The sequence below is a fragment of the Lepidochelys kempii genome, chromosome 3 (genome assembly GCF_965140285.1).
Source record: "Lepidochelys kempii isolate rLepKem1 chromosome 3, rLepKem1.hap1, whole genome shotgun sequence".
Lineage (NCBI taxonomy): Eukaryota > Metazoa > Chordata > Testudines > Cheloniidae > Lepidochelys > Lepidochelys kempii.
Genome location: NC_136382.1, coordinates 140,822,654 through 140,846,005, shown reverse-complemented (window position 1 = coordinate 140,846,005; position 23,352 = coordinate 140,822,654). Strand labels below are relative to the sequence as shown.

Genomic DNA, 23,352 nt, shown 5'->3' with positions numbered 1-23,352 from the left:
CTGATCAGCTTGTAAAAGACTTCATTATTTGACTGGTAGCAAGTTGAATGTGTTAGTTATAGCTGTAGGAAGTCTGCAGAGTCTGTTACTGAAGGACATTGGGTTACCAACAGAAAAACAAGTATAATTTCCATGTACATTTTAATTTGCCAGCTTCTGTCCATGTGACATTTTTACTTCGTAGTAATATATTTCCTTTTTGTTTTGTTTGAAGGGAATAAACATGATGATGGGACACAGAGCGATTCAGAAAATGCTGGTGCACGCAGGCATTACAATAAGCGAGCAACACTTGATGAGCATATAAGACATCAACATATGGAACAGAAAAAGTCATACCAGAAAGCCCATACTACAGAAAAGCATGAAGAGCAGGCTGCTATAAGTCAGACTGCCTTTATGATTGAGTTTTTTGATGAAGACCATCCTCGAAAGAGACGATCTTATTCCTTTTCTCAGAATGTGGGAGCTCTTTGCTCAGAAATTCCTTCTTCAACACCTCATGTGAGAGCTGAGAAAGTGAAAGGTACTTCTGGAGACATCAAAGGGGTTTCTTTGCCTTTGCAGACTAGTAGGGTAGTACATGGTGTTCATGCAAAACTATTAAAACAAAAATCAGAAGAACCCTCAGTTGCATTACCTTTCTTACAAACTGCATTGTTAAGAAGTTCAGGAAGTCTTGGGCATAGACCAAGCCAAAACCAGGAGATGGACAAAAAATTAAAAAGCCAGCTTGTTTCTGCTGCTACTGAAAAGCAGAATGATGATGACCAAAGTGACAAAGGTACTTACACTATTGAGTTGGAAAATCCCAATTCTGAGGAAATGGAAGCACGTAAAATGATTGACAAGGTAAGAAATTAAAATACATACCACTCATTACACATTGCATTTCAGTTTTATCTGATGGGAAATACATGCTACTTACTGAAATTACCGGGATAGTATAATCATAATGAAACACAGGTTCTCAAAGTAGACTTTAGTATTTGTGTATGGAAAAAGGCATAAGAGGACTTGCAGTGTATTGCCTAAAAATTCCAAATAGTTCTTGATGGTATTGCTATTATTCTTTATGTACTACTCAGTCTTCTTTAGCACAGTTTTAAAAATGGTTAGATCCTACTATTGTTTCAATCTGCACTCAGTCTGTCTGAATTAGAGAGCAACATTTTAGAAATGCTGTGTTTTTTAGCAATGCTACTAAATTTGGATTTACTACAGTCCTGTGAAACTAGTGATCTGTTTTAAAAACTCCATGTCTCTTCCTGTTTTTCCATATACTGATTAACGTTGTGACAAAGAACAAATTCAGATGAACAAATTATACCACTACCTCAAGTTTTCCAGAATTGTAAAGGTAGTATAGTCAATGTATAGCTTGTATTTCAGTAACTTGCCCTAAATTTCAGCATCTGTCATACTCCATGGAATAGAATTAAGAATATTTTCACCTCTCCTGTATCCATATAAACTCACTGGTACTCAAACAGTGATCATATGGTTCTAGGCACTTGTTGAGGGAGACTGTAGCTCAGTTATCAAGATAATTTGTTTTATAATAAGGGTTTGGACTCATCCAATATGAAGATAAGAATAACTTAATGTAAACATTTGGTTACTTACTTTTGAATCAGAACTTTTTTTATTACTAATTCTCTGCTTTCCTAAATAATCCATTTAAGGAGAGTTAATTTCTGTAGGACAATGGTCTCCAGTTTAGACCCACAGTGAAACATATTCAGCATGCTATGCAGATAATATATTGCTTATTTGTTCCAAAAAATTACATGATAGTACTTTAGTTCTTCATGTTTAAAGCCTTTTTTCAGATTCCAGTAAACAGATTTAGCCAACAATTCTGGCTAATGAAAAACAGAAAAATATAAAGAAACAGATGAAAAACTAAATCTTTGATTTTTGGAAAAATATACTGATATGGTAAATGGGTGGATCAAATGGGAGATTATTTTTAAGGCTTTCTTTATCCTTTCTGTTTTACTTAGGGATTTAATGGAATAGTTATTCTATTTTTGGTCAATATAAAATGATTCAGATAATTCCTTTCTTATGAGTCCTCAAAAGACCTAAGCTACTTTAGTTGTTTGTTAAAGCAGTTAACAAAAATTGAAAAGAAAACATTTCAAAATGGAACAAGTGAAAATAAAGAACAAGGTATACTTATTTTGTATTAGTGGTCACAAACTTTTATGAATTATTGAGCTTGGAGTTGTTTGTCTCCAACTCTGAATTTGAATCAGAGCAATCAGCCTGTAAACCAAATGAAAAAACAAAATAAAACCAAGCTTGCCTCTTCCACAAAATTTGACATCAAGAAGATTGTTTCTGAGCTGAAATACATGAAAGGCGAAGTTTTGGCAGCAATTAATGATCTTGAATCTTCTGTAGAAGAACTAGCAGAAAGAGTCACCAAAATGAAAGCAATCTCAAGTGAACATACAAAAACAGTCCCAGACATGGTTAAAAAAATTAAATAAATAGAAAAGGGAGAAAATTATGTAGAACTCAAATTAGACAAGTTGGAAATTTACAAAATGAAAATCTAAAGAGTCAAATGTGGTCCTGAGGGAGCGGGAAAACAAGAAGCATATAGATCTCAACATATAAAGAATAAGCCATAGGAGCTGTGCATTCCTGAGACTTGGAAGGAACTTTGATTACCCTCCAAAGACTATCTGTTTTTCTCATGCTCGCCAGTTAAACAGATGGCTTGATCACATAATAATTTCCTCTGCTCTTAAATCCACCCTGTTAGAAACTGTTGTAATAATATATAAGAACTATGTATTATTATCAATATTATCCAGAGATCTCAGTGTTTTACAAAGGAGGTAAGTATCATAGGGAAGTTCAGTTCACCATGCTCCAGTCTCTACTGTGCTCTGTGATTTAACTGAAAGTTAGGCAGAGATCTTGGAGGATGAATAACTTATTGCTTCAATAACAGGAACTTTAGCTGTTATAAGAAAGGAAATAAAAAAAATGCATTTTGAAATAAATGAAAATGGAGAAACCTGCAACAATATTATTCAGAAAGCCTGGCAGGCAATCATAAGAAGAAAGTTTCAGTATTGGTTCTGCAAAGAAAAGAGAGAACCTGAGCGCCACCACTCAGGGATGAAGCCCTTGGGCCCTGGCGACCCCATTAAAACAGGGTCGCAACCCACTGTGGGATCCCGACCCACAGTTTGGGAACCCCTGTAATATAGTCATGATCTTCCCCTGACACATGTAAATCTCTTGTGTTTCTGGTCATATTCTGTCATATGTGGGTATTTTGATAAGGTGTCTCCTACTTACTCTGTTTTACGTTTTAAATTTGTTACTTCTGAAAATAATTTTTTACATAAGGCTTCCGCAATGTTGATGTTTATATGGATTGTTTCAGCTCTCTGGGATGTTTTATAAGCAAGCTAGAAATACATGTCCCTCTTCAGTTAAAAATAATTCTATTTCAGCTGAATAAGTTTTTAAGAAGTGCCTTGATATAGTCCATGTGTAAGGCAGCAACATAGACGTCTGTATTTTGTTAGGTTTCAGAGTAGCAGCCATGTTAATCTATATTCGCAAGAAGAAAAGGAGTACTTGTGGCACCTTAGAGACTAACAAATTTATTTGAGCATAAGCTTTTGTGAGCTACAGCTCAAAAGTGTACACAGCTTTTTGTGTATTTTGTTAAATATTATTAGTTGGGTCATTGTCTGCTTAAACTTCTTATCGGGGAAGTGTACCTCAAACAGTTGTCATGTAACTGTCTTACCTGGGACTTAGGGCATTGTTTTAGTCCCAGTAGCCCAGATTGAGATGATGTTTTTAAATGAATAGAAACAGAATTTTTCCTACCACTAACATTTCTGATATACTTCCGCTATACTAGTCCCCAAAAATTAATTAGATTTGTATTAGTTTTTCTTTACACTGAAAATCCAGTGATAAGTGAAATTGTTCTCTTGTCTGTAGTTATTTAGAACTGGAAGGTTCCTTTCAGAGAAGGGGTTGGAGTGGGGGGTGGGAAGAGGTGGGGCAGGGGCAGGGCCTCATGGAAGGGGTGGAGTGGGGGCGAGGCCAGGGCAGCGGGGACGGGGGAGTCTGTGATGCGGCCCTTGGGCCAATGTACTGGTCCTCATGTGGCCCTCATGGTCATTTGAGTTTGAGACCCCTGATCTAAATCTTAAGTGTGACAGAGTTGTAGTGATCAGTCAATTCTAAGTGTCTGTCAGGACAGACCCAGAAGTAACCCCTGGGGATCTCTGCATCAGTCTAAAGTTTCTGGCCCTGTCTGAGTTCAAACAGCGAAGAAAGAGAAGGAGAATCTTCCTGTGACTTTGTTTTAATTTTCTTCATTCAGCTTCCAAGTCCACACGTAAATGCTTACATGTAGCATTTCCAAAGTGTGATGGGGCTGTTAACCTATCCTTTGTATGCGATGTTCCTTGATGGCCCATCTTATTTTCATAGTCCTTCTGGATGGACCGGGGGGGACAATTCTCATGCTTGAGCTCTCAAATTCAGAGCAAACATCTTCAAAGTTATAAAGCAAAACTTACATATTTTCTTATAGCATGGAATACAGACATGACAAGTGACAATAATGCATGCAGCAACTTACCAGCATTTCATAGAGTCTAAACACTAAATACACTCTTATAAGACTAATACCTATTTTCAGCAAAACTAAAATACAGGTGAACTGGTCTGGTCTCCAGCTATGAGTTTTAGTTCTTAACTTATGCCTGCAGCATGGGCAAGAGCTGTCATCTGATAATATATATCTATGTGGCTGTCCACCATGAGGGATATACATACATACACACGTTTTCAGCTCTCATTGGGACAGATATTGACATCCACTGTACTTCTGTTTTCAGGTCTCACGTGGCTCTCGCTTCCTCCTTTTCTCCCTATTGTTCCTAATCATCTCATTCTACTTGTTTTTCCTATGTTAGTTTTGTGCTTTTCATGCCATCTCACCATTTGAAACATGACCCAAGGATCCATCTCGCTTTCCTTTACAATCGGTGTCTTTAATTTTTTTTTCCTTCTTGTCCACCAAACAACTGTCTGTGCTTTTTTCTTTCCTCTCCTTCCCTCCCCTTCCAAAATCATTGATTTCTTTGAAGTCTTATTGTATTTTGTCTTCTAACCAGTTATGTCTACAAACCTCCAGTTCATCAGCTTTAGCCCAGTATAATTGTCACTGTTACTTGCTCAGCTATCAGGGTTATTTCTTGAACAAATCCCCTATGCTACTCAGAGGTAGTCAGTAGTAATCTTTTATGTGTTTGTGCTCTCCAGAACCAGTTACTCCCAAGTAATTGCATAAATTATTGAAGTTTGCTTTAGCCTCCAGCTCAGTACCCCATTACTACTTGGGTAACTGAAGTCATCTGTTGCTGTTTTAGTTTAATTTTATGGCTTCAGTGATCTGACATACAGAGAAGTTAGCTAAAAACATAAAATATTCTTTCTTCAGAGTTGTAATGGAAAAAACTACTTTATTTCTTACAATCTAGAACTTCAATACACAAGAACCAAAAACAGAGAGACAAAGCAGGCTGCTCTCTAAGGCAGAGAAGCAAAACTCACCCCACCTTGCTATAAGCTGGCTCTTTGCAGATTGACTGCTTCTAAAAGACCCAGATGACATGCTTCCCTACAGAGCCGTCTAGCCTACAAGCTAGGACCAGGAAATACCCTGAGAATTTAAGCTGATATCTTATAATTTTAACATAGTTTTCAGTACATCACAGTCTCTCTCAACACTGCACACACTGTTACTATTATGATATAGAGGCCAATAGTATCCCCCCTCCTCCACACTGGTATTTTTGTATTCTTATGACTAGGGATTTTTGACCATTTAGGACTTACTGCATGGTCTTCTACTACTCAGAATTTGTATTTCATAGAATATCTGGACTCCTGTAGTTATAATAGTACTCCCCACAACTTCCTGAGATATCTCTTTCCTATACTCCTCTAGTATTAATACTGTATGGTATTCTTTCTACACTCTCTCTGAAATGCTTGATGTTGAAATGGCAAGTAAAAAGACTTTTGGAAAGTGAGTTTATCAGCCAGCAATGTTTCAGCATCCAAATACTCAATGCAGTTTTGTTACTCAAATATTACTTTAATTTTTAGAGCAATATTAGTGAATTCCCTTGACAGGAAAAGAACAAATAAAAAAATTAAGCACATTAATTGTGCAGGGAAAAAGTATTATTAAACATCGTATGGTAGCCTTTGCTTGTAACATTCAGTTCTTAAATCCTCATGCATGCATTGATGCAAATGTCAGGATTTCAGTGAGTGATAGACTGAATGACCAGTTGTATGATGCAAAGTGTATTTCTGTAGAGATGCAAGGCTACTTTGACAAATGTAAAGGAAAGAAAAGTCACACTTAAATAGATTGTCCTAATTTCTTAATTCATTTGGCTTAATTTTTCAGAGAAGAGCTTGAATGGAAGAAAATATGCTCTTTTCCAAACAAGTAGTTTCAAAAAGGCAAGATTATTCCTAGCAGGGTAATATTCTTAACACCCCAGCTGATACCAGAGTGCAGAACACAACAAAAATTCTGTTGAGGATCTTGATATGATCCAGAAAATGTTTTTAATGTTACAGTATATCAAAGTTTCTTGATCACTAAACAGAATAATGACATTTTTCTCTCTTGCTGATCTCTTCCAGCAGGTGTTCCATGTGTCTCTTGCATGTATTCAAAACTTTTTTCCTGCCTTAAATCTCTCAAAATTACCCTCCACTTATTCATTGGAGAGAGAGTTGGTAACTGAGGTAATCTTCCCTAAATAATTAAATTTTGTTCTATCAGAAAAAAAGTTGTTTTTTTAAAAGATGCTATTTAATACCAAATATTTCAAAGGTTAGAAAGCCTTGAACCTTAGAAAATGTAAATCTGTAACAATGGTGAGGAGGAATTAAAAATAGTATTTATATAAACCATTTACCCTCTCCGGATAAAATAAGCTACTTATGTTCTGTAGGTATTGGAAAATTTCATAATGCTGTTAAATGCATCACAGCAGTATCTTGTATTCATACAGGAATGTGATATCAGTTCTGAGCGTTTTGGAATTATTGCATTTGTTTATGGCATAGCAATGAATAGGCAGTAACCTTAAGCCTAAACAGGGACTCTTGCAAACAATATGAAGTATTGACTCTGAAATTATTAGGCTGGTTCAAATGGGGTATTGTTGTCTTTGACTTACATATTTCTCCTGGGTTGTCTTGTTCTCTTGGAATGTATTGGAGACAATTTTTTATTTCAGAAGGTGGAGAAAGCTACTAGGGGAGAGGCTGTTCTAGAAGGCAGACTGCAGCAAACTCAGGAAGTTGGTAGGTAAGATCATATGGGAAGCAAGTCTAAGGGGGAAAACAGTTCAAGAGAGTTGGCAGTTTTTCAAAGAGACATTATTAAGAGCACAAGAGCAAACTATCTCACTGCATAGGAAAGATAGGAAGTATGGCAAAAGACCACACTGGCTTAACCAGGAGATCGTCAATGATCTGAAACTCAAAAAAGAGTCCTACAAAAAGTGGAAACTAGGTCAAATTATAAAGGATGAATATAAACAGACAACACAAGTATGTAGGGACAAAATTAGAAAGGCCAAGCACAAAATGAGATTAAACTAGCTAGAGACATAAAAGATAACAAGTAAACATTCTACAAATACATTAGAAGCAAGAGGAAGACCAAGAACAGAGTAGGCCTGTTACTCAATGGAGGCGGGGAGGGAACAATAACAGAAAATGTGGAACTGGCAGAAATACTAAATAACTTTTTTGTTTCAGTCAGCACCAAAAAGGTTAGTAGCAATTGGATGTCTAACATAGTGAATGCTAGTGAAAATGAGGTAGGATCAAAGGCTAAAACAGGGAAAGAACAAATTAAAAATTACTTAGACAAGTTAGATGTCTTCAGGTCACCAGGGCCAGATCCTAGAATACTCGAGGAGTTGACTGAGGAGATATCTGAGCCATTAAGGATTATCTTCAAAAAGTCAGGGAAGATGGGAGAGATTCCAGAGGACTGGAAAAGGGCAAATATAGTACCAATCTATAAAAAGGGAAATAAGGACAACCCAGGGAATTACAGACCAGTCAGCTTAACTTCAGTACCTGGAAAGATAATGGAGCAAATAATTAAGCAATCAGTTTGCAAACACCTAGTAGATAATAAGGTGATAAGTAATAGTCAACATGGATTTGTCAAGAACAAATTGTGTCAAACTAACCTGATAGCTTTCTTTGACAGGGTAACAAGCCTTGTGGATAGTGGGGAAGCAGTAGCTGTGGTATATCTTGAGTTTAGTAAGGCTTTTGATACTGTGTCTCATGATTTGCTCATAAACAAACTACGGAAATACAACCTAGATGGAGCTACAAAGTGGATGCATAACTGGTTGGTAAACTGTTCCCAGAGAGGATGTATCAGTGGTTCTTCTTCAAGTGATTGCTCATGTGTATTCCACAATAGGTGTGCGTGCTTTCCATGTGCACCGGTGCCAGAAGTTTTTCCCCTAGCAGTACCCGTAGGGGGGGGAGCGCCCCCCGCAACCCCTGGAGTGGCACCTGCCTGGCGCAGTATAAGGGGATCTGTGTGTTCCCCCCACCCTCAGTTTCTTCTTGCTGCCAGTGAAGGTGTGTCAGAACTACTCTGCTCCAGCTTTGCTGTAGATCGTCCCCAGAACTGTTCGTTCGTTCAGTGTTAGTACCTGTAGTTACTCTTGGCACCGCTCGTCCTCAAGGAGCGAATATCGACGGGACCGTGGCAGGCATCACCAACAGTCTTCGTCTCGGAGGGGGTACCGCACTCTGTCACGGCACGGTCATCGATGCCTTTCCCGCTCGGACACCCGCTCCAAGTCTCCTGCAAGACATCGCAGCCCTGGGCGTTGATCGCCGGTGTCTTGCTGTCGCGAGTCCGCCCGTCGAGGCCGTTCACGGAGCAGCTGTTACCATTGGTACCAGTCCTTCACGTTGAGATCGCAGTCCCGGCACAGCTGCTCCTCCCGGTCCAGAAACAGCAGCAGATCTTATGCCAGCCCGGCCTCCATTTGTAGCCGTCCTTTGATGGGCCAGGCCAGCCAACCTGAACAGCCACCCCTGCCAGTGCCACAGCAGGTGCAGTGGCACCAAGCATCATGTTTGGCGCAATGGTACCAGTGGGAACTGTGGCCTCCAGTGCAGCCCCCGGTGGGAGCTCACTCTGTGGCCAGTTTCAGAAGCACCTTCGGCCTCCCTCTCCAGACGCCCAAGAAGGAAGTCGGTGGGACGTAGGTCCTCGGCACCATGCACAGAGTCCAACTAGGTGGTGGACCCTCTGGTGTCAGCCGATACCCAGAGCACCACACCGGCCTCCTTGCCCCGCCTGGAGGAGGCGATTGTGGCCCTGCCCCCCACCACCCTGCAGGAGGACTTCAGGGCCCATCAAGAACTCTTAAAGAGATGTGTTCCTCATGTCTATTCCACAATAGGTGTACTGCTCTCAGAGGCAGTCTCGGCCTGTCCCCCAGCCTGGGTCCTCCAAAGGCAAGCAAGCGGGGAAAAGGCACTTTTGACGGGATGTTTGGGGGCACCCTGCCAGTCCTTATGAGGGATCCACTCCCAATAAAGCTCCCCTTCTCCAACCAGTTGTGTGCTTTCCTCCCAGAATGGTCGCAGCTAACCTCAGACCAATGGGTCCTCAACACCATCTCCCGGGGTTACTCCCTCCAGTTCACTTCCTCCGCGGCCAACCACCCCCGTGCCCCCGTCCTTCTTGGGGAACCCATCACATGGAGTTCTGCTCAAGCAGGAGGTGGGGCAGCTCCTAGGAGTAGGAGCAATAGAGGCGGTGCCCAAGCAGTTCATGGGCAAGGGATATTACTCCGGTTATTTCCTTATCCCAAAGGCCAAAAGGGGGCTCAGGCCCATCCTGGACCTGCGAGGTCTGAACCAGTACATGGTGAAACTCAAGTTCCGCATGGTTTCCCTGGCCTCCATCATTCCCTCCCTGGATCCTGGGGACTGGTACGCTGCCCTCAATCTACAGGACGCGTACTTCCGCATCCACATATTCGAGGGGCACAGGCGTTTCCTCCGTTTTGGGGTGGGACAGAATCACTACCATTTGCTACCTCCCGTTTGGTCTGTAGTCTTCCCCCAGGGTGTTTACAAAATGCATGTCGGTGGTAGCGGCCTAGCTCAGACGGCAGGGGGTCCAGATATTTCCCTATTTGGACGATTGGCTTGTCAAGGGCACCTCCCAGTCGCAGGTGAGGGATCACGTGGCGCTCCTCCTGTCCACGTGCACTGCCTTGGGCCTGTTAGTAAACAACACCAAGTCCACGTTAGTCCCAGTCCAACGCATAGAGTTTATTGGGGCGGTCTTGGACGCAGCGATGGCCAGGGCCTCTCTCCTGCCAGACAGATTCGAGACCCTGAAAGGTCTCATTGACTCAGTCACAAGGTTCCCGGTGACACCAGCCAGGCTTTGCCTACAGCTCTTGGGTCACATGTTGGCGTGCATGTTCATGGTCCGTCACGCCAGACTCAGGATGAGGCCCATCCAGCTTTGGTTGGCCTTGAAGTTCTCCCAGGCCACGGACAGGATGGATAAGGTCCTCGCCATGCCGCACTCTGTGATTACCTCTCTATGGTAGTGGTCCACACCAAACAACATGCTCCAAGGGGTCCAGTTCAGAGACAGGGCCCCATCATTGGAGCTGGTATCCGACGCGTTGGACCTGGGTTGGGGGGCCCATGTGGGGAACTTTCAGACCCAAAGCCTGTGGTCGGCTCAAGACCTGACCCTACATATAAACATCAAGGAGCTCAGAGCGGTGCGGCTGGCGTGTATGGCCTTCCACTCACACCTGGAGGGCAAGGTAGTCAGGGTCCTCACGGACAACATGGCCTCGTTGTTCTATATCAACAGGCAAGGTGGGGACTGATCCTCTGCCGTCTGCCTCGAAGCCCTCAGTCTGTGGGACTTCTGTATAGCCTACAACATCCACCTGAAGGCCTTCCACCTACCGGGCACCTGGAACGAGAGGGCAGATCGCTTGAGCAGGGACTTTTCCTCACAACATGAGTGGTCCCTCCACCCGGAAGTGGCCCACCAGCTCTTCCGAAGGGGGGGAGCTCCCCAGGTGGACCTATTCGCGACTCGGCAGAACCGGCGATGCCCCTGGTTCTGCTCCAGGGGGGTCCTGGGGAGGGTCGCTATCTCCAGTGCCTTTATCCTATCCTGGTCAGGCCAGCTTCTCTATGCCTTTCCCCCATTCGCTCTAATCAGCAGGGTCCTGGGGAAGATAAAGACGGACAAGGCCCAGGTCCTCTTGATTGCCCTGGCATGGCCCAGGCAGCAGTGGTATGGGACCCTCACGGGCCTGGCAGTAGCTGCGCCGTGGCCATTGCCACTCCACACAGACCTGCTCTCTCAGGACCAGGGCCGCCTCCTCTATCCCAGCCTACCAGCTCTTCTTCTCACTGCATGGCTGCTCAGTGGTTAGGTGGAGAGGAAAGGACGTGCTCAGAACAGGTTCAGCACGTCCTTCTCGAAAGTAGATGGCCCTCCACTCACCGCGCTTATTTGGCAAAGTCGTCCCGGTTTTCTAGGTGGGCAGCGGACCAGGGTGTCTCCCCCATGGCTGCCCTGGTCCAGCTTATCCTTGATTACCTCTTCCACCTTAGGGCCCAGGGCCTGGCGCCCTCGTCAGTCAAGGTGCACCTGGCAGCCATATCGGCCTTCCATCCACCGGTGCAAGGGCACATAGTATTTTCCCAGGCTATGACTGGCCGATTTCTTAAGGGTTTGGACCGTCTTTTTCCATATTCTAGACCCCCGGACTCGCAATGGGACCTAAACCTGGTGTTGGCTTGTCTCATGGGGCCCCCGTTTGAATAACTGCCCATGAGCTCTTGGTCTCATCTCTCGTGGAAGGTGGACTTCCTGGTTGCAATCACGTCGGCCAGGTGAGTCTCGGAGTTCAGGGCCCTGACCTCCAAGCCACCCTACATGGTCTTTCATAAGGACAAGGTCCAGCTCCACCCACACCCCACGTTCCTCCCTAAGGTGGTCTCCACCTACCACATGGTTCAGGACATTTTTCTACCGGTCCTCTGCCCCAAGCCTCACGTGTCCCATGAGGAGTGCCGTCTCCAAAAGCTCTATGTGCAGTGGGCTCTGGCTTTCTACCTTGAGTGGACCAAGCTGTTCAGAAAGTCCTCGCAACTGTTCGTCACCTCGGCTGAGCACACGAGGGGCCAGCCGATTTCCACTCAGCGGCTTTCCAATTGGATCGCTTTGTGCATCCGTTCCTGTTATGAGCTGGCGGGTGTCCCCCTGCCATCCATTGTGAGGGCACAGTGGACTTGGGCACAGGCCTCGTCAGCTGCCTTCGTGACCCACGTCCCCATCCAGGACATTTGTAGGGTCGCCACATGGTCTTCAGTTCACATGTTCACCTCGCACTATGCGATCGTCCCCCCAAACCAGGGATGACGCCGGGTTTGGCAGGGCTGTCCTCCGTCCTGGGAACTTGTGAACTCCTACACACCTCCAACAGTTATAGCTTGGAATCACCTGTTGTGGAATACACATGAGCAATCACTCGAAGAAAAAACAGTTACCTTTTCCGTAACTGGTGTTCTTCGAGAAGTGTTGCTCATGTCTATTCCACACCCCACCCTCCTTCCCCTCTGTTGGAAGTTGTCTGGCAAGAAGGAACTGAGGGTGGGAGGAGCGCGCAGCTCCCCTTATGCCGCGCCAGGCAGGTTCCACTCCAGTGGTCATGGGGGGCACTCTCCCTCTACGGGTACTGCTAGGGGAAAAACATCCGGCACTGGTACACGTGGCGAGCATGTACACTTATTGTGGAATAGACATGAGGAACACATCTCAAAGAACACCAGTTACGGAAAAGGCAACTGTCTTTTCACAGTCAAGCTGGAAGGGCATATCAAGTGGGGTCCTGCAGGGATCAGTTTTCGGTCCGGTTCTGTTCAATATCTTCATCAGTGATTTAGATAATGGCATAGAGAGTACACTTATAAAGTTTGAGAGTGATACCAAGCTGGGAGGGGTTGCAAGTGCTTTGGAGGATAGAATTCAAATTCAAAATGATCTGGACAAACTGAAGAAACGGTCTGAAGTAAGTAGGGTGAAATTCGATAAGGATAAATGCAAAGTATTCCACTTAAGAAGGAACAATCAGTTGCACACAGACAAAATGGGAAAAGACTGCCTAGGAAGGAAAATGGTGGAAAGGGATCTGGGGGTCATAGTGGTTCACAAGCTAAATACGAGTCAACAGTATAACACTGTTGCCAAAAAAAAAAAAAAACAAATATAATTTTGGGATGTATTAGCAGGAATGTTGTGAGCAAGACACGAGAAGTAATTCTTCTGCTCTACTCCATGCTCATTAGGTCTCAACTAGAGTATTGTGTCCAGTTCTGGGCATCACATTCAAGAAAGTCCAGAGAAAAGCAACAAAAATGATTAAAAGTCTAGAAAACATAACCTACGAAGAAAGATTGAAAAATTGCGTTTACTCTGGTGAAGAGAAGACTGAGAGGGGACATAAGTTTTCAAACCATAAAAGGTTGTTACAAGGAGGAGGAAGAAAAATTCTCTTTAACCTCTGAGGATAGGACAAGAAGCAATGGGCTTCAATTGCAGCAAGGGTGGTTTAGGATGGACATTAGGAAAAACTTTCTAACTGTCATGGTGGTTAAGCACTGGAATAAATTGCCTAGAGAGGTTGTGGAATCTCCATCATCAGAAATTTTTAATAGCAGGTTAGACAAACACCTGTCAGGATGGTCTAGATAATACTTAGAATCCTAGAAGATTAGGGTTGGAAGAGACCTCAGGAGATCATCTAGTCTAACCCCCTGCTCAAAGCAGGACCAACAACAACTACATCATCCCAGCCAGGGCTTAGTCCTGGCATGAGTGCAGGGGACTGAACTAGATGACTTCTCGATGTCTCTTCCAGTCCTCTGATTCTTTATTTAAACCAGGTCCAGTTTGTCTCAACAGTAACTAACTGCATTGCAGTACATTTCTGAATCTCTTAAAGCCGTAAAATGCTGCATTAAGCTTGCTACTATGCTTAGGAGAATTTTAGTCTGCATTTTCCTGTTCTGTTCCTTCACATCCGAGAGCATACATGTGCTGTGCATTGCTCATAATCCTGTCTTGCCACGGCAAATGGAGTCCTATAAATGTTGCTCAGCTACCTATGGAAACATCAGGCTCAGCTGAGAATCTTTTACAGTTACTTTGATTTCACAATTGTTTCCTTTAACTGTAATGCTATTTTAAGTTGAAAGATAAGGTTGCTGATAAGTGTTTACATGAAACATTTCCATTTTTCACTAACAAAAACATTTTATTCTCTACATATAGCCATGCTAACGCCTAACCATAGAAATCAAGTTCTTAGAAAAGTTTCTAGATGGAGAAATTCATTATAATCATTTAACTATATTCTGTTTTCATGGCATATTGACAAGGTAAATATTGGCATCATGGATCAGTTTTCACTTTTAAAATAAAAATTAATTGATTTTTGAAACAATACATAATGTTTTATTTTAATGTCCCAAGTTAACTGGATAAACAGGAGTTAGTTATACAGAAATTCTATTAAAGTGCATAGCATCATAGTACTTAAAAATAACTTGGAGTCACCTGTTTTTAAATAATGCATTCTGGAAATCTAGACTTTCTGCCCAAAATTGTTTGAAAGAATACTCTGACTCAAGGTCACCTTGTCTTTTTAAAAATTGTTTTAGAATACTTATTTAAGCTAATTTCACGAAGTTGTACTCTTAAAGGCACAACCATAAAGCTTTTCTCCTTTACTTTCTATTTCTTCTTTTTACAATCATACTTTTTAAAAAAAAAAAAGAAAAAAGATGAAGCATTTCTAAGCAGTTGTATCAATGTGGTCCTACTTTGAAAAGTGACTAAAATAGCACCTCCTCACTCAGTTAGACCAGCTCCTCATGTGCAGTCATTCATGCTGTTTGTTACTAACATAAGTTTGTTCTTCAAGGGCTGCTGTGGATTCTCCCTTGTTGGTCCTAGGGCTTTCTACTGGAAGAGTCTTTATGCTTGTTTATGTGCCAGCCAAAAGAACCAACTTGAATTTCACATCCTTTTTAATTGTGAACTGAGTAGTTTTGGTGTGGCAGTCAGTGGAAGACAAATACAGAACTTTACAATGCCATCTTTTACAGTCACTTTTCTGAGTAGAGGTGCATTTTAAATAAAACTCCATTTTTGGCTGTACGCTTTTAAAAGCTTTCCATTGTCATAGAAAGCTTGTGCTGGCTGGTTTTATATTCTCTTTTGCAAGTCCTTAAGTAATAGCTATATCAATATTCTGGCAGCTTTAAGGGAGCAAGATCAGTATTAACTATAAAAGTATTCTTATATGTGAAGAGGGATTATTCAGGAATACTTTACACTTTAATTTTAAGATTAATAACTAGTTACTATATGAATGTTGGAGCAGCAGGGCCATTTTGTTTAAGAACATATTAATATGCATTTTATTATACTCTCATGATTGTATTTGTAGTAATCTAGTTTGTAAATGTGAATGTTAAACTACATTAAACCTTAAAATATCTGTATTTAAGCTGTAATTGTAAGGATTTGAATTAAAACTGTAAATCAGGGAGGGGTTTGTCCATTATTTTTAACAAAAAGCATTTCAACCTTCCTGTATGTATTTTAACTGGCAGATACAATCATATAAGATTATCCATATAATAAAATCATTCTCACAGAAGTGTCAGAAATTGTGTAGCAATCATATTGCAAAATCTGTTTACCCAGCACTTTATAATAATGACTGACTAAAACAGTAATTATATTTTCCTTATTTAAAAATGTGTGTGAAGGGAATTTAATAATGCTGTCGTAAAGAGAGATCTGAGTGCATGTTTTGGAATCTTTCTGCAGCATTGTAGATAATAAATTTCCCTGAACATAAAATCAAAGAACTGGAGAATAAACCAAGAGTGAACAATCTCTACGCATTTAAATTGTTATTCCAGAGAAAAGTGAAGGTATAAAGACAGACATTTCTCTTTAGAAAATGGCTTCCAAATCTGATGGATTTTGCACACCCATGTGGCTTAATTACTTTTTTCACAGCTCTAATGATTCATGCCAGAAAGAACAGTAGTTCAGCCCAACAGATACTCCTGGTCACAGAACTGGACTCATAAATAATTAATATATTGAAAGGTCATTGGGAATAATAAAACCCAGTGAATCTGCAGAGGAAATGAGGAAATCAATCCTGATTTTTTATTTTTGTTCTGCCATTTTTCAAGAAATGATACTTGTGTTTACCCTGGTTGAGAAATGCAGAAAGTGAGTCCTGAATTTGCTTTTTAGAGCTCTGGCTAGACTTTGGACTTCTTGGGGCAACTATTTTGTTTTGAATTTTGAAGCCCTATGGAGAGTGAAGACTCCATTATGACAAGTAGTACAAAATACATGTACACACGTGGATATGGAACTGGATTCTGAAAGAATATAGGAGAACATTAGAATTGGCACATTGATATCTTTGGTTTCTTCCTTTATATGCCCTTTTGCTCTAGCAAATTCTCAATAATTTTTATTCTGGGGAAGTGTCTTTTATGTTGTGTTTTCTGATTTCACTTGTTTACTTTGTAATAGGAATGATTTATAGAATTTGTGTGAAAGTTTAAGATCACTTCATGAGGCCATTCTGCACTATACAATTGACCTGTTCTCTTGGGTTAATTGCTAAAAAGATATTTTAAAATGCTTATCAAGGCTAACTATCAAAGACAAAATCCATTGAATCTGAGTTTGAAAAGCAGCTTAAATATGGGCCACATGTGTAGATAGGGAAGTGGCCATGTGAATTCTACTCCAATATAGTATATCACTCTTTTTCAAAGGAAAGAATATTCGTGTTCTTTTATCATTGTTTCTTCTGCGTGATCAGTGGTTTTGACCTTCTAAGTATGATCTGTTTTAAATTAAGTTGTGAACACATGGGCTACCATCACTAGTGGAAAAAGAACAAGAGTTCAGTTTGAACTTAACTTTAACCCTGACAAAAGTGAGCTCCAGGACTTTCCTCTGAAACCATTTCCATTCCCCTACTCTTTGTTAGACATCCCACCATCCTTCATCTCACTCAGGTCTGTAAAGTTAGATTCTTCTTGACTTTCTTCTTCTTTGCCCTGCACATCTAGGCTATGTCCAAATCCTGCTAACATATTTCTAAAATTCAGCCTTTTCTCTCTGTCCCTGTAGCTAAAGCTTGTGTCCAGGACAATCTTCTTTCATAGTTTGATTGCTGTAAACTTCACCTCTCTGGGTTCCCTGACACTCCACCTGCCCTTCCCCAAGTCCATGCAAAACACAGCTGCTAAAATAATCTTTCTTTCCCATAATTTTTCATGTCATCCACTTTTTTTTGAAATTCTTCCGCTGGCTGCTTATTTTCTACTACCCTTGCCCTTGCCTTCAGTACGCTTTAAAATGTGCCGCCCACTCCTTATTGAACTGCCTCTCTGTACTTCTGTTTCATCAGTGATGTTAGCCTTGAATGCTCATTTGTCCATTTCTCCCACCTGTGCATTCTCCCAGGCTTCTCCTTACACATGGAACTTCCTGCCTGAACTAATCTGTAAGGCCACTGCTCTCTGCTCGTTCAGATCCCTCTTCAAGATCTAGTTTTGCTGGCATGGTAACTGACAGCTTAGCTGGGACAGGTGGAGATAACTGTGATTACTCTTGAATGTATAGGTTATATAGAACCTCATTTTCAGAATCACTGAGTTGTTTTATAGTTAATCTGTGTTACTGAATGATTTTATAATAATTGCCTTTGTTATTCCTCCATTCCATTCCTTCCTCCTGTTTGTTACTCTTGTCCCTTAAGTGCCTTTCGAAAATGAGAGTTAGGATATGTCCGCACAGCAAAGAAAAACCTGTGGCTGGCCTGTGCCACCTGACTTGGGCTCGCAGAGTTCAGGCTGTGGGGCTGTTTAATTGCTGTATGGACTTCTTGCCTCAGGCTGGAGCCCAGACTCTAGAACCCTGTAGGCCAGGAGGGTACCATGGCTCAGGCAGCCTGAGTGAAACAGCCCTGCAGTCCGAGCCCCGTGAGTCTGAGTCAACTGGCACGGGCCAGCCACGGGGTTTTTTTTCTTTTTCTGTGTAGACATACCCAAAGGCTCCAAAGTTGTTTACTGCCTTTTGAGAATTTTAACCTATTTATACAGCATGCTGCATAACAGGACCCCAATCCTCAATAATAATTTTGGTTATTACTATAATGCCGATAACTTATGAAGATGATGTTTGTGACCGTAATGGACATTATCTAGTATAAATTACATGTCCAAATAGAATGTCTGATGAAGAAGGTATGCAGTGAACTGTGGGTCTGATTTTTAAAGATATTTAGATGCCTTAAAGATGCAGATAAGTGTGAGAGACCTGACAATATCCTGTAATATCCTGAATGAATTGAGTTCAATAAAGTTAAACCTGATTGAATTCGGGTTAATACCTTTGGGGTACATTGTATTAGAATGCAAATGTTTATATACAATTGTGAGACCTTATGGAACTTTAGCAAGAAGACCAGATTAATGTGCTCTCTAAAAGGTATATGAGGGAGGTTCAAAGGTCTTTTTGGAACAATGTGTATGAAGTGGATTTCCTAGGAATTATCTTGAGGTAAGGGGAATGTAAATTCTCCCCCTCTGAAGCCAACCTTTTGAAGATACACCCTGGGGAGAGAAACTCATTGTATACCAATTACCGGCTTCTGGGTACTTCTGATCAAAGATCTGTAATCTGTATAAAAGGGTGGACTAAGCTTGTAGTGCATGTGCTTGTTTTGAGCTGAAGCTCTGAGGAACTAATAACCACAAGGACTCAAAAAGGGAGAGATTGAAGGATTTATTCTCAAGAACCCATGTTAGGGTTCGAGTTCCTGGTAAGTTTATTAGCATTGTGTATAGGTTCTTTTATTGTTTTTAAAATATGTTTTCTCTGTCATGCTTTTTACCTTAAGAATAAAAGTTGGCTTGCTTCGAAAGACTTGTGTGGTACTTATATCTTGACTGTCACTCTATCACTCTCTGAAGAGAAAGCAAGCAGGGGTCCTTGGGCAACCTGTCTGTGTTGAGAAATACACAGTGAAGGCAGGGAATACCCTTGTCAGAAGGGACAGATGCGGGTCTCCACTAAGGTTGCCAACCCTCCAGGATTGTCCTGGAGTCTCCAAGAATTAAAGATTAATCTTTAAAGATTATGTCATGTGATGAAACCTCCAGGAATATGTCCAACCAAAATTGGCAGTCTGTACCCACAAGAGACAGCAGCTGTGGAGCTGGAAACCTGAGATTGTGTGCCCTTGCTGGGGCACTGAGGAGAAATACAGGTACAGTTGCCATGAACTGTGACCATAGGTGTCGAGTTGGATTTTTAAAAGTGCCTAATGTCTAACTCTTATTGAAATTGTGCTTTTGAAAATCCTACTATGTGCCAATGTACATCTTTAGGCACTAATACCTTTAGCAATCTGGCCTTATGTTCTACTGTTCTTTAAATTATATGATGCTTCTCAGTTTCTTGTAAAATATGAAAATATTAGTAAAATAAGTGACTGTGGAGGGAGGGACTTAAAATATTTAGAAACTTCTCTATTTTCTTTATAGACGAGCACAAGAACTTAGAATACATTTAAGAAAAGCACAAATGAAGAATAAATACAGTAAACCTTTTCTTTCTGGGAACTAAAAATGAACTAAAGTTTGGGTTTGATTTTAGAATGATTATTTTTCTTCTAGATTTATTGAGGAATTCTCAAAGGTCTTAAGCAATTTTTTTTCCCCAGGCATCCTTCTGCCCTCCCTGGGGCTACATCAGTGCTGAGGCTCCTGTTTCCATGAATTGCTGTAATAGTTTTTCTTGTAGGTGGTCTGATACCACCTGTAACCACAGAGAAAAGTGGCAGATATCTATACGATATAGTACAGCTATACAGTACATTGCTGTCTCATGGGAGAGTCCTGTACTGTGTGGTTTGCTCCTGAGGAGGACTGGAGGTCTTTTTTGCAAGTATAGACAGCTCCAAAAGAATAAGCAGCAAGATTCAGGACTGCCTGTGTTTGTGACCTGTCTTCTCTCTTGACTTAGACCATTTGATTAATAGGTCTTAATGCAAATTATGTTGATGGGAGGAGGAGCTTGAGACTCTATGCCTGATGCTATACTTTCATAGTACACTCACTCAGTTGCTCCCTCCTATGGAGGGAAATCTTCATCTGATAAATTGTGGATTTACAAATCAGAATTTATAAGTCCTTCTGATTACAGGATCTCAAGCTCTGAATGAAACATCAGACAAAAAGTACTGGCCTTCCATAAAACAAAGAACTTCGCTTTCCTCCACTTGTCTTGACCCTGGATAGGGTATCTGACTGAGTCAGAACTTTAATTTCCCTATTAGAATGACACACTCAAGGTTTCCCATAAAGCAGAAGTAGCAAGCAATGACCACAAAGCTGAACTTTGGACCTGTCTGAGGCCCAACAAGAGCTAGGAAAGTAAAAAAAAGAAACTCTTGAGGCTTTTTTAAAAAGTAAGTTTCTAGACCATGTGATGGTGGCTTGGAAACATAAACCAAAGTAAACTGATCAATCAGGTTGAATGCTTACCCACTATGATTTTATACTTTTCCATGATAGCCAAAGTTTTCCTTTGAGAGTGCCTTTTTGTTTGTAGGATTATTTGGGAGGCTGTCAGGTCTCTTCATAACTGAAAGGATGGAAGGAGAATTCATTGTAGACTGCCACTGAGAGTTCAAGGGCAATCACAAGTTCCCCCATAGCTTACTACCGGCAAATGAGCTGGTTCTTTTGCTCAACAGCCAGTGACTTTGGAGGGATAGTGCAGTGGTGTGATGATAGTGTATTCTAGTGGATGAAGCATGGGCCTGCATTCTAATTCTGTTTCTGACACGTGATTCCTCTGTAGCATTAGTCAAGTCATTTAATCTTTCTGTCTTAGTGTGACGTGATTGATAACGCCTACCTGTCTCATAGAAAGACAGAAGATGGGGGAGAGAGGGTTGTTTGTTTGCAAAGTTCACCAAACGACGTGTACAACCTTCCAGTAGTTGACAGTCTAGCAGACTTCCGGAAATTCAACTTATTTGAATAATTGCCCTTTTCAAAACTTTGTAAATTATTTGAAGTTGACTCATAATTTTCTGAAACTTTCAAAATGCAGGCTAAGTCTCTGCTCAAAGATTATTGTTTTCTAAGTTTGAGCAAAAAGTGCTTAATCACATAAGTGTGGGGAAGGTAGGGGAAAAAAGTTTTTTCCATTAGATAAGAATTCAAGTAACATTTTTTGAAACCAGTTTTATAGCCAAAATGGTTGGTTGTATAAAGTTGAAAATTGGCATGAAAATGACCCTCATTGAAAAATGCCTTTGAGTGTTTTATGAAATTCAGTTTTGAATAGACTGAGATGCTAATATCCAAGACTAAGACAATTTAGGAACTTTCCTTGCCTCTTTCTTCATCCTGTAATGCCAGTCATTGGGCTAGATCATATCCTTGCTCCAGGGAGGAGCTCTGTGGTAGGATGGGAGCAGAACTATTACTACTCAGGATGTAGGATTATGTGATATTTTGCCCATGTAGGGCAGGAAAACAAAAAAGGAAAACAAGCTTCTGGAATACGGGAAATGTGCTGAGCAGCTGAACAAAGATGTAGTGTGTGCTCCCCCTTTTCCTGTCTCTGAGTACTAACCCTGCAAGTCCAACTGGACACTTCCCTAGGGCTATAGAGTACCCACTCCTCATGCTGAGGGAGCACTGCTAGCAGCATTTACCTATGGGTCCTCACAGAACCATTGTGTGAAAGGAGAAGAAGATATTCTTTGCATCCTGTCCTCAGCCCAAGTACACCGTCACAGAACAAAGCAGAATTTAACGTTCAACCTGTCAGATCAGTGGTTTCCATAACAGAATAAGCGGAATGATTTCACTGGGACTTCAGGTCCACAAGACCTAGTGTTGAGAGGGAAAGCTATTTTAAACACCAATGTTTGTAGAGTGGTCAAAAGATTCATTGGCATAGTAAACAGATATTGTCTGATAATAGTAGTTTATGTGCAGCAAATTACTACTGTAGTTCTGATTAGGTATGTGTGAGTGAAGCATCATTCAAATTGCATTATCCTACAGGCATTCATGCAATAAAATATTTGTTTTCAGTTTAACTACTTTACAGTTCTCTTTATAATCAAAAGGATTGTTTGAAAATAAAATGAGGAAGATGAAGTAGCTACAGAAAGCAAATAAACTAAAAGAAGAGGTAGCATGACAGTTAACTTTATTTACATATGTAAATCTTGCCATCTACCCACATGACTCAAAAGCAGCAGGAAAAGAAGGGAGAATGAGGAGAGAGAAGGGGATCACATGTATCATGCCTGTCTTGGGTACCAAAGATATACAAAGTGGTTTCAGAATTACTCATGTATGAGATTATCGAGACATAATTAAAGTGTAAAATTAATAAAGCATGTAATTTTAAATTTTAGGCGTGTTCTAAATATAAATGATAGAATCAGGTGGAAGGTTGACTCTTTGCACTAGAACACTGCAAACATATAAAACAAATTTGAAAATGGTTTCTCATTCTCAAGTGTTGGTAAAACACAAATATTAATATATGTGGATTCCTACAGGCTAAATTTACATAACTGGCTTCAATGGGAGTTTGTATGACTGAACCCTGCAAAACTCTTTTTTGGGGGGGGGGTGAAAATGTGCTCTTTTACAGTATTACAGTCCTAATTTTGGACTTCTGTCAGTTTTCTTAGGTATGAAAAACATGTTATGGATTGTAGCCATCTAGTGGTGAATTGGCTTATTTATAGACTTTTAAAAATAGGAAACTTGTTCAGAATTTTGGTAAGCAATGCATCTTGATTTATCTATTGGTACTGGTCAAAGCATTCTCCATTTATAAAAGATCCATAGCAACCTTCTGCAAAACTATGAAAAATATTGCATTTAGAAAAAAAATCTACTTATTTTTTGTGGTGTTTTGTTACTAGTGACATTTTTATAAGAACAGAGAAGTTGTTTAAATAGCTCCCTATTCCTTATGACAAAATAATCCTCTGATATCACAAGAGCCAATTACCATATCAAAGAATTCTAGTGGGGGAAAAAACATAAAAATCCTGTTTTAGAGTTGGAGCCCGTAGTAGT

General features: G+C 41.0%; 1 protein-coding gene across 8 annotated transcripts in view; it reads left to right on the top strand.

Annotated features, from left to right (window-relative positions):
• CEP170 (centrosomal protein 170) overlaps positions 1-23,352 on the top strand; it is a 181,973-nt gene that overhangs the window by 93,798 nt on the left and 64,823 nt on the right. For all 8 annotated transcript variants that reach the window (XM_073338241.2, XM_073338248.2, XM_073338240.2 and 5 more), the window contains one exon: positions 215-852. In XM_073338241.2, coding sequence (XP_073194342.1) covers positions 215-852 — 638 coding nt within the window. The remainder of the gene's footprint in view (positions 1-214; positions 853-23,352) is intronic.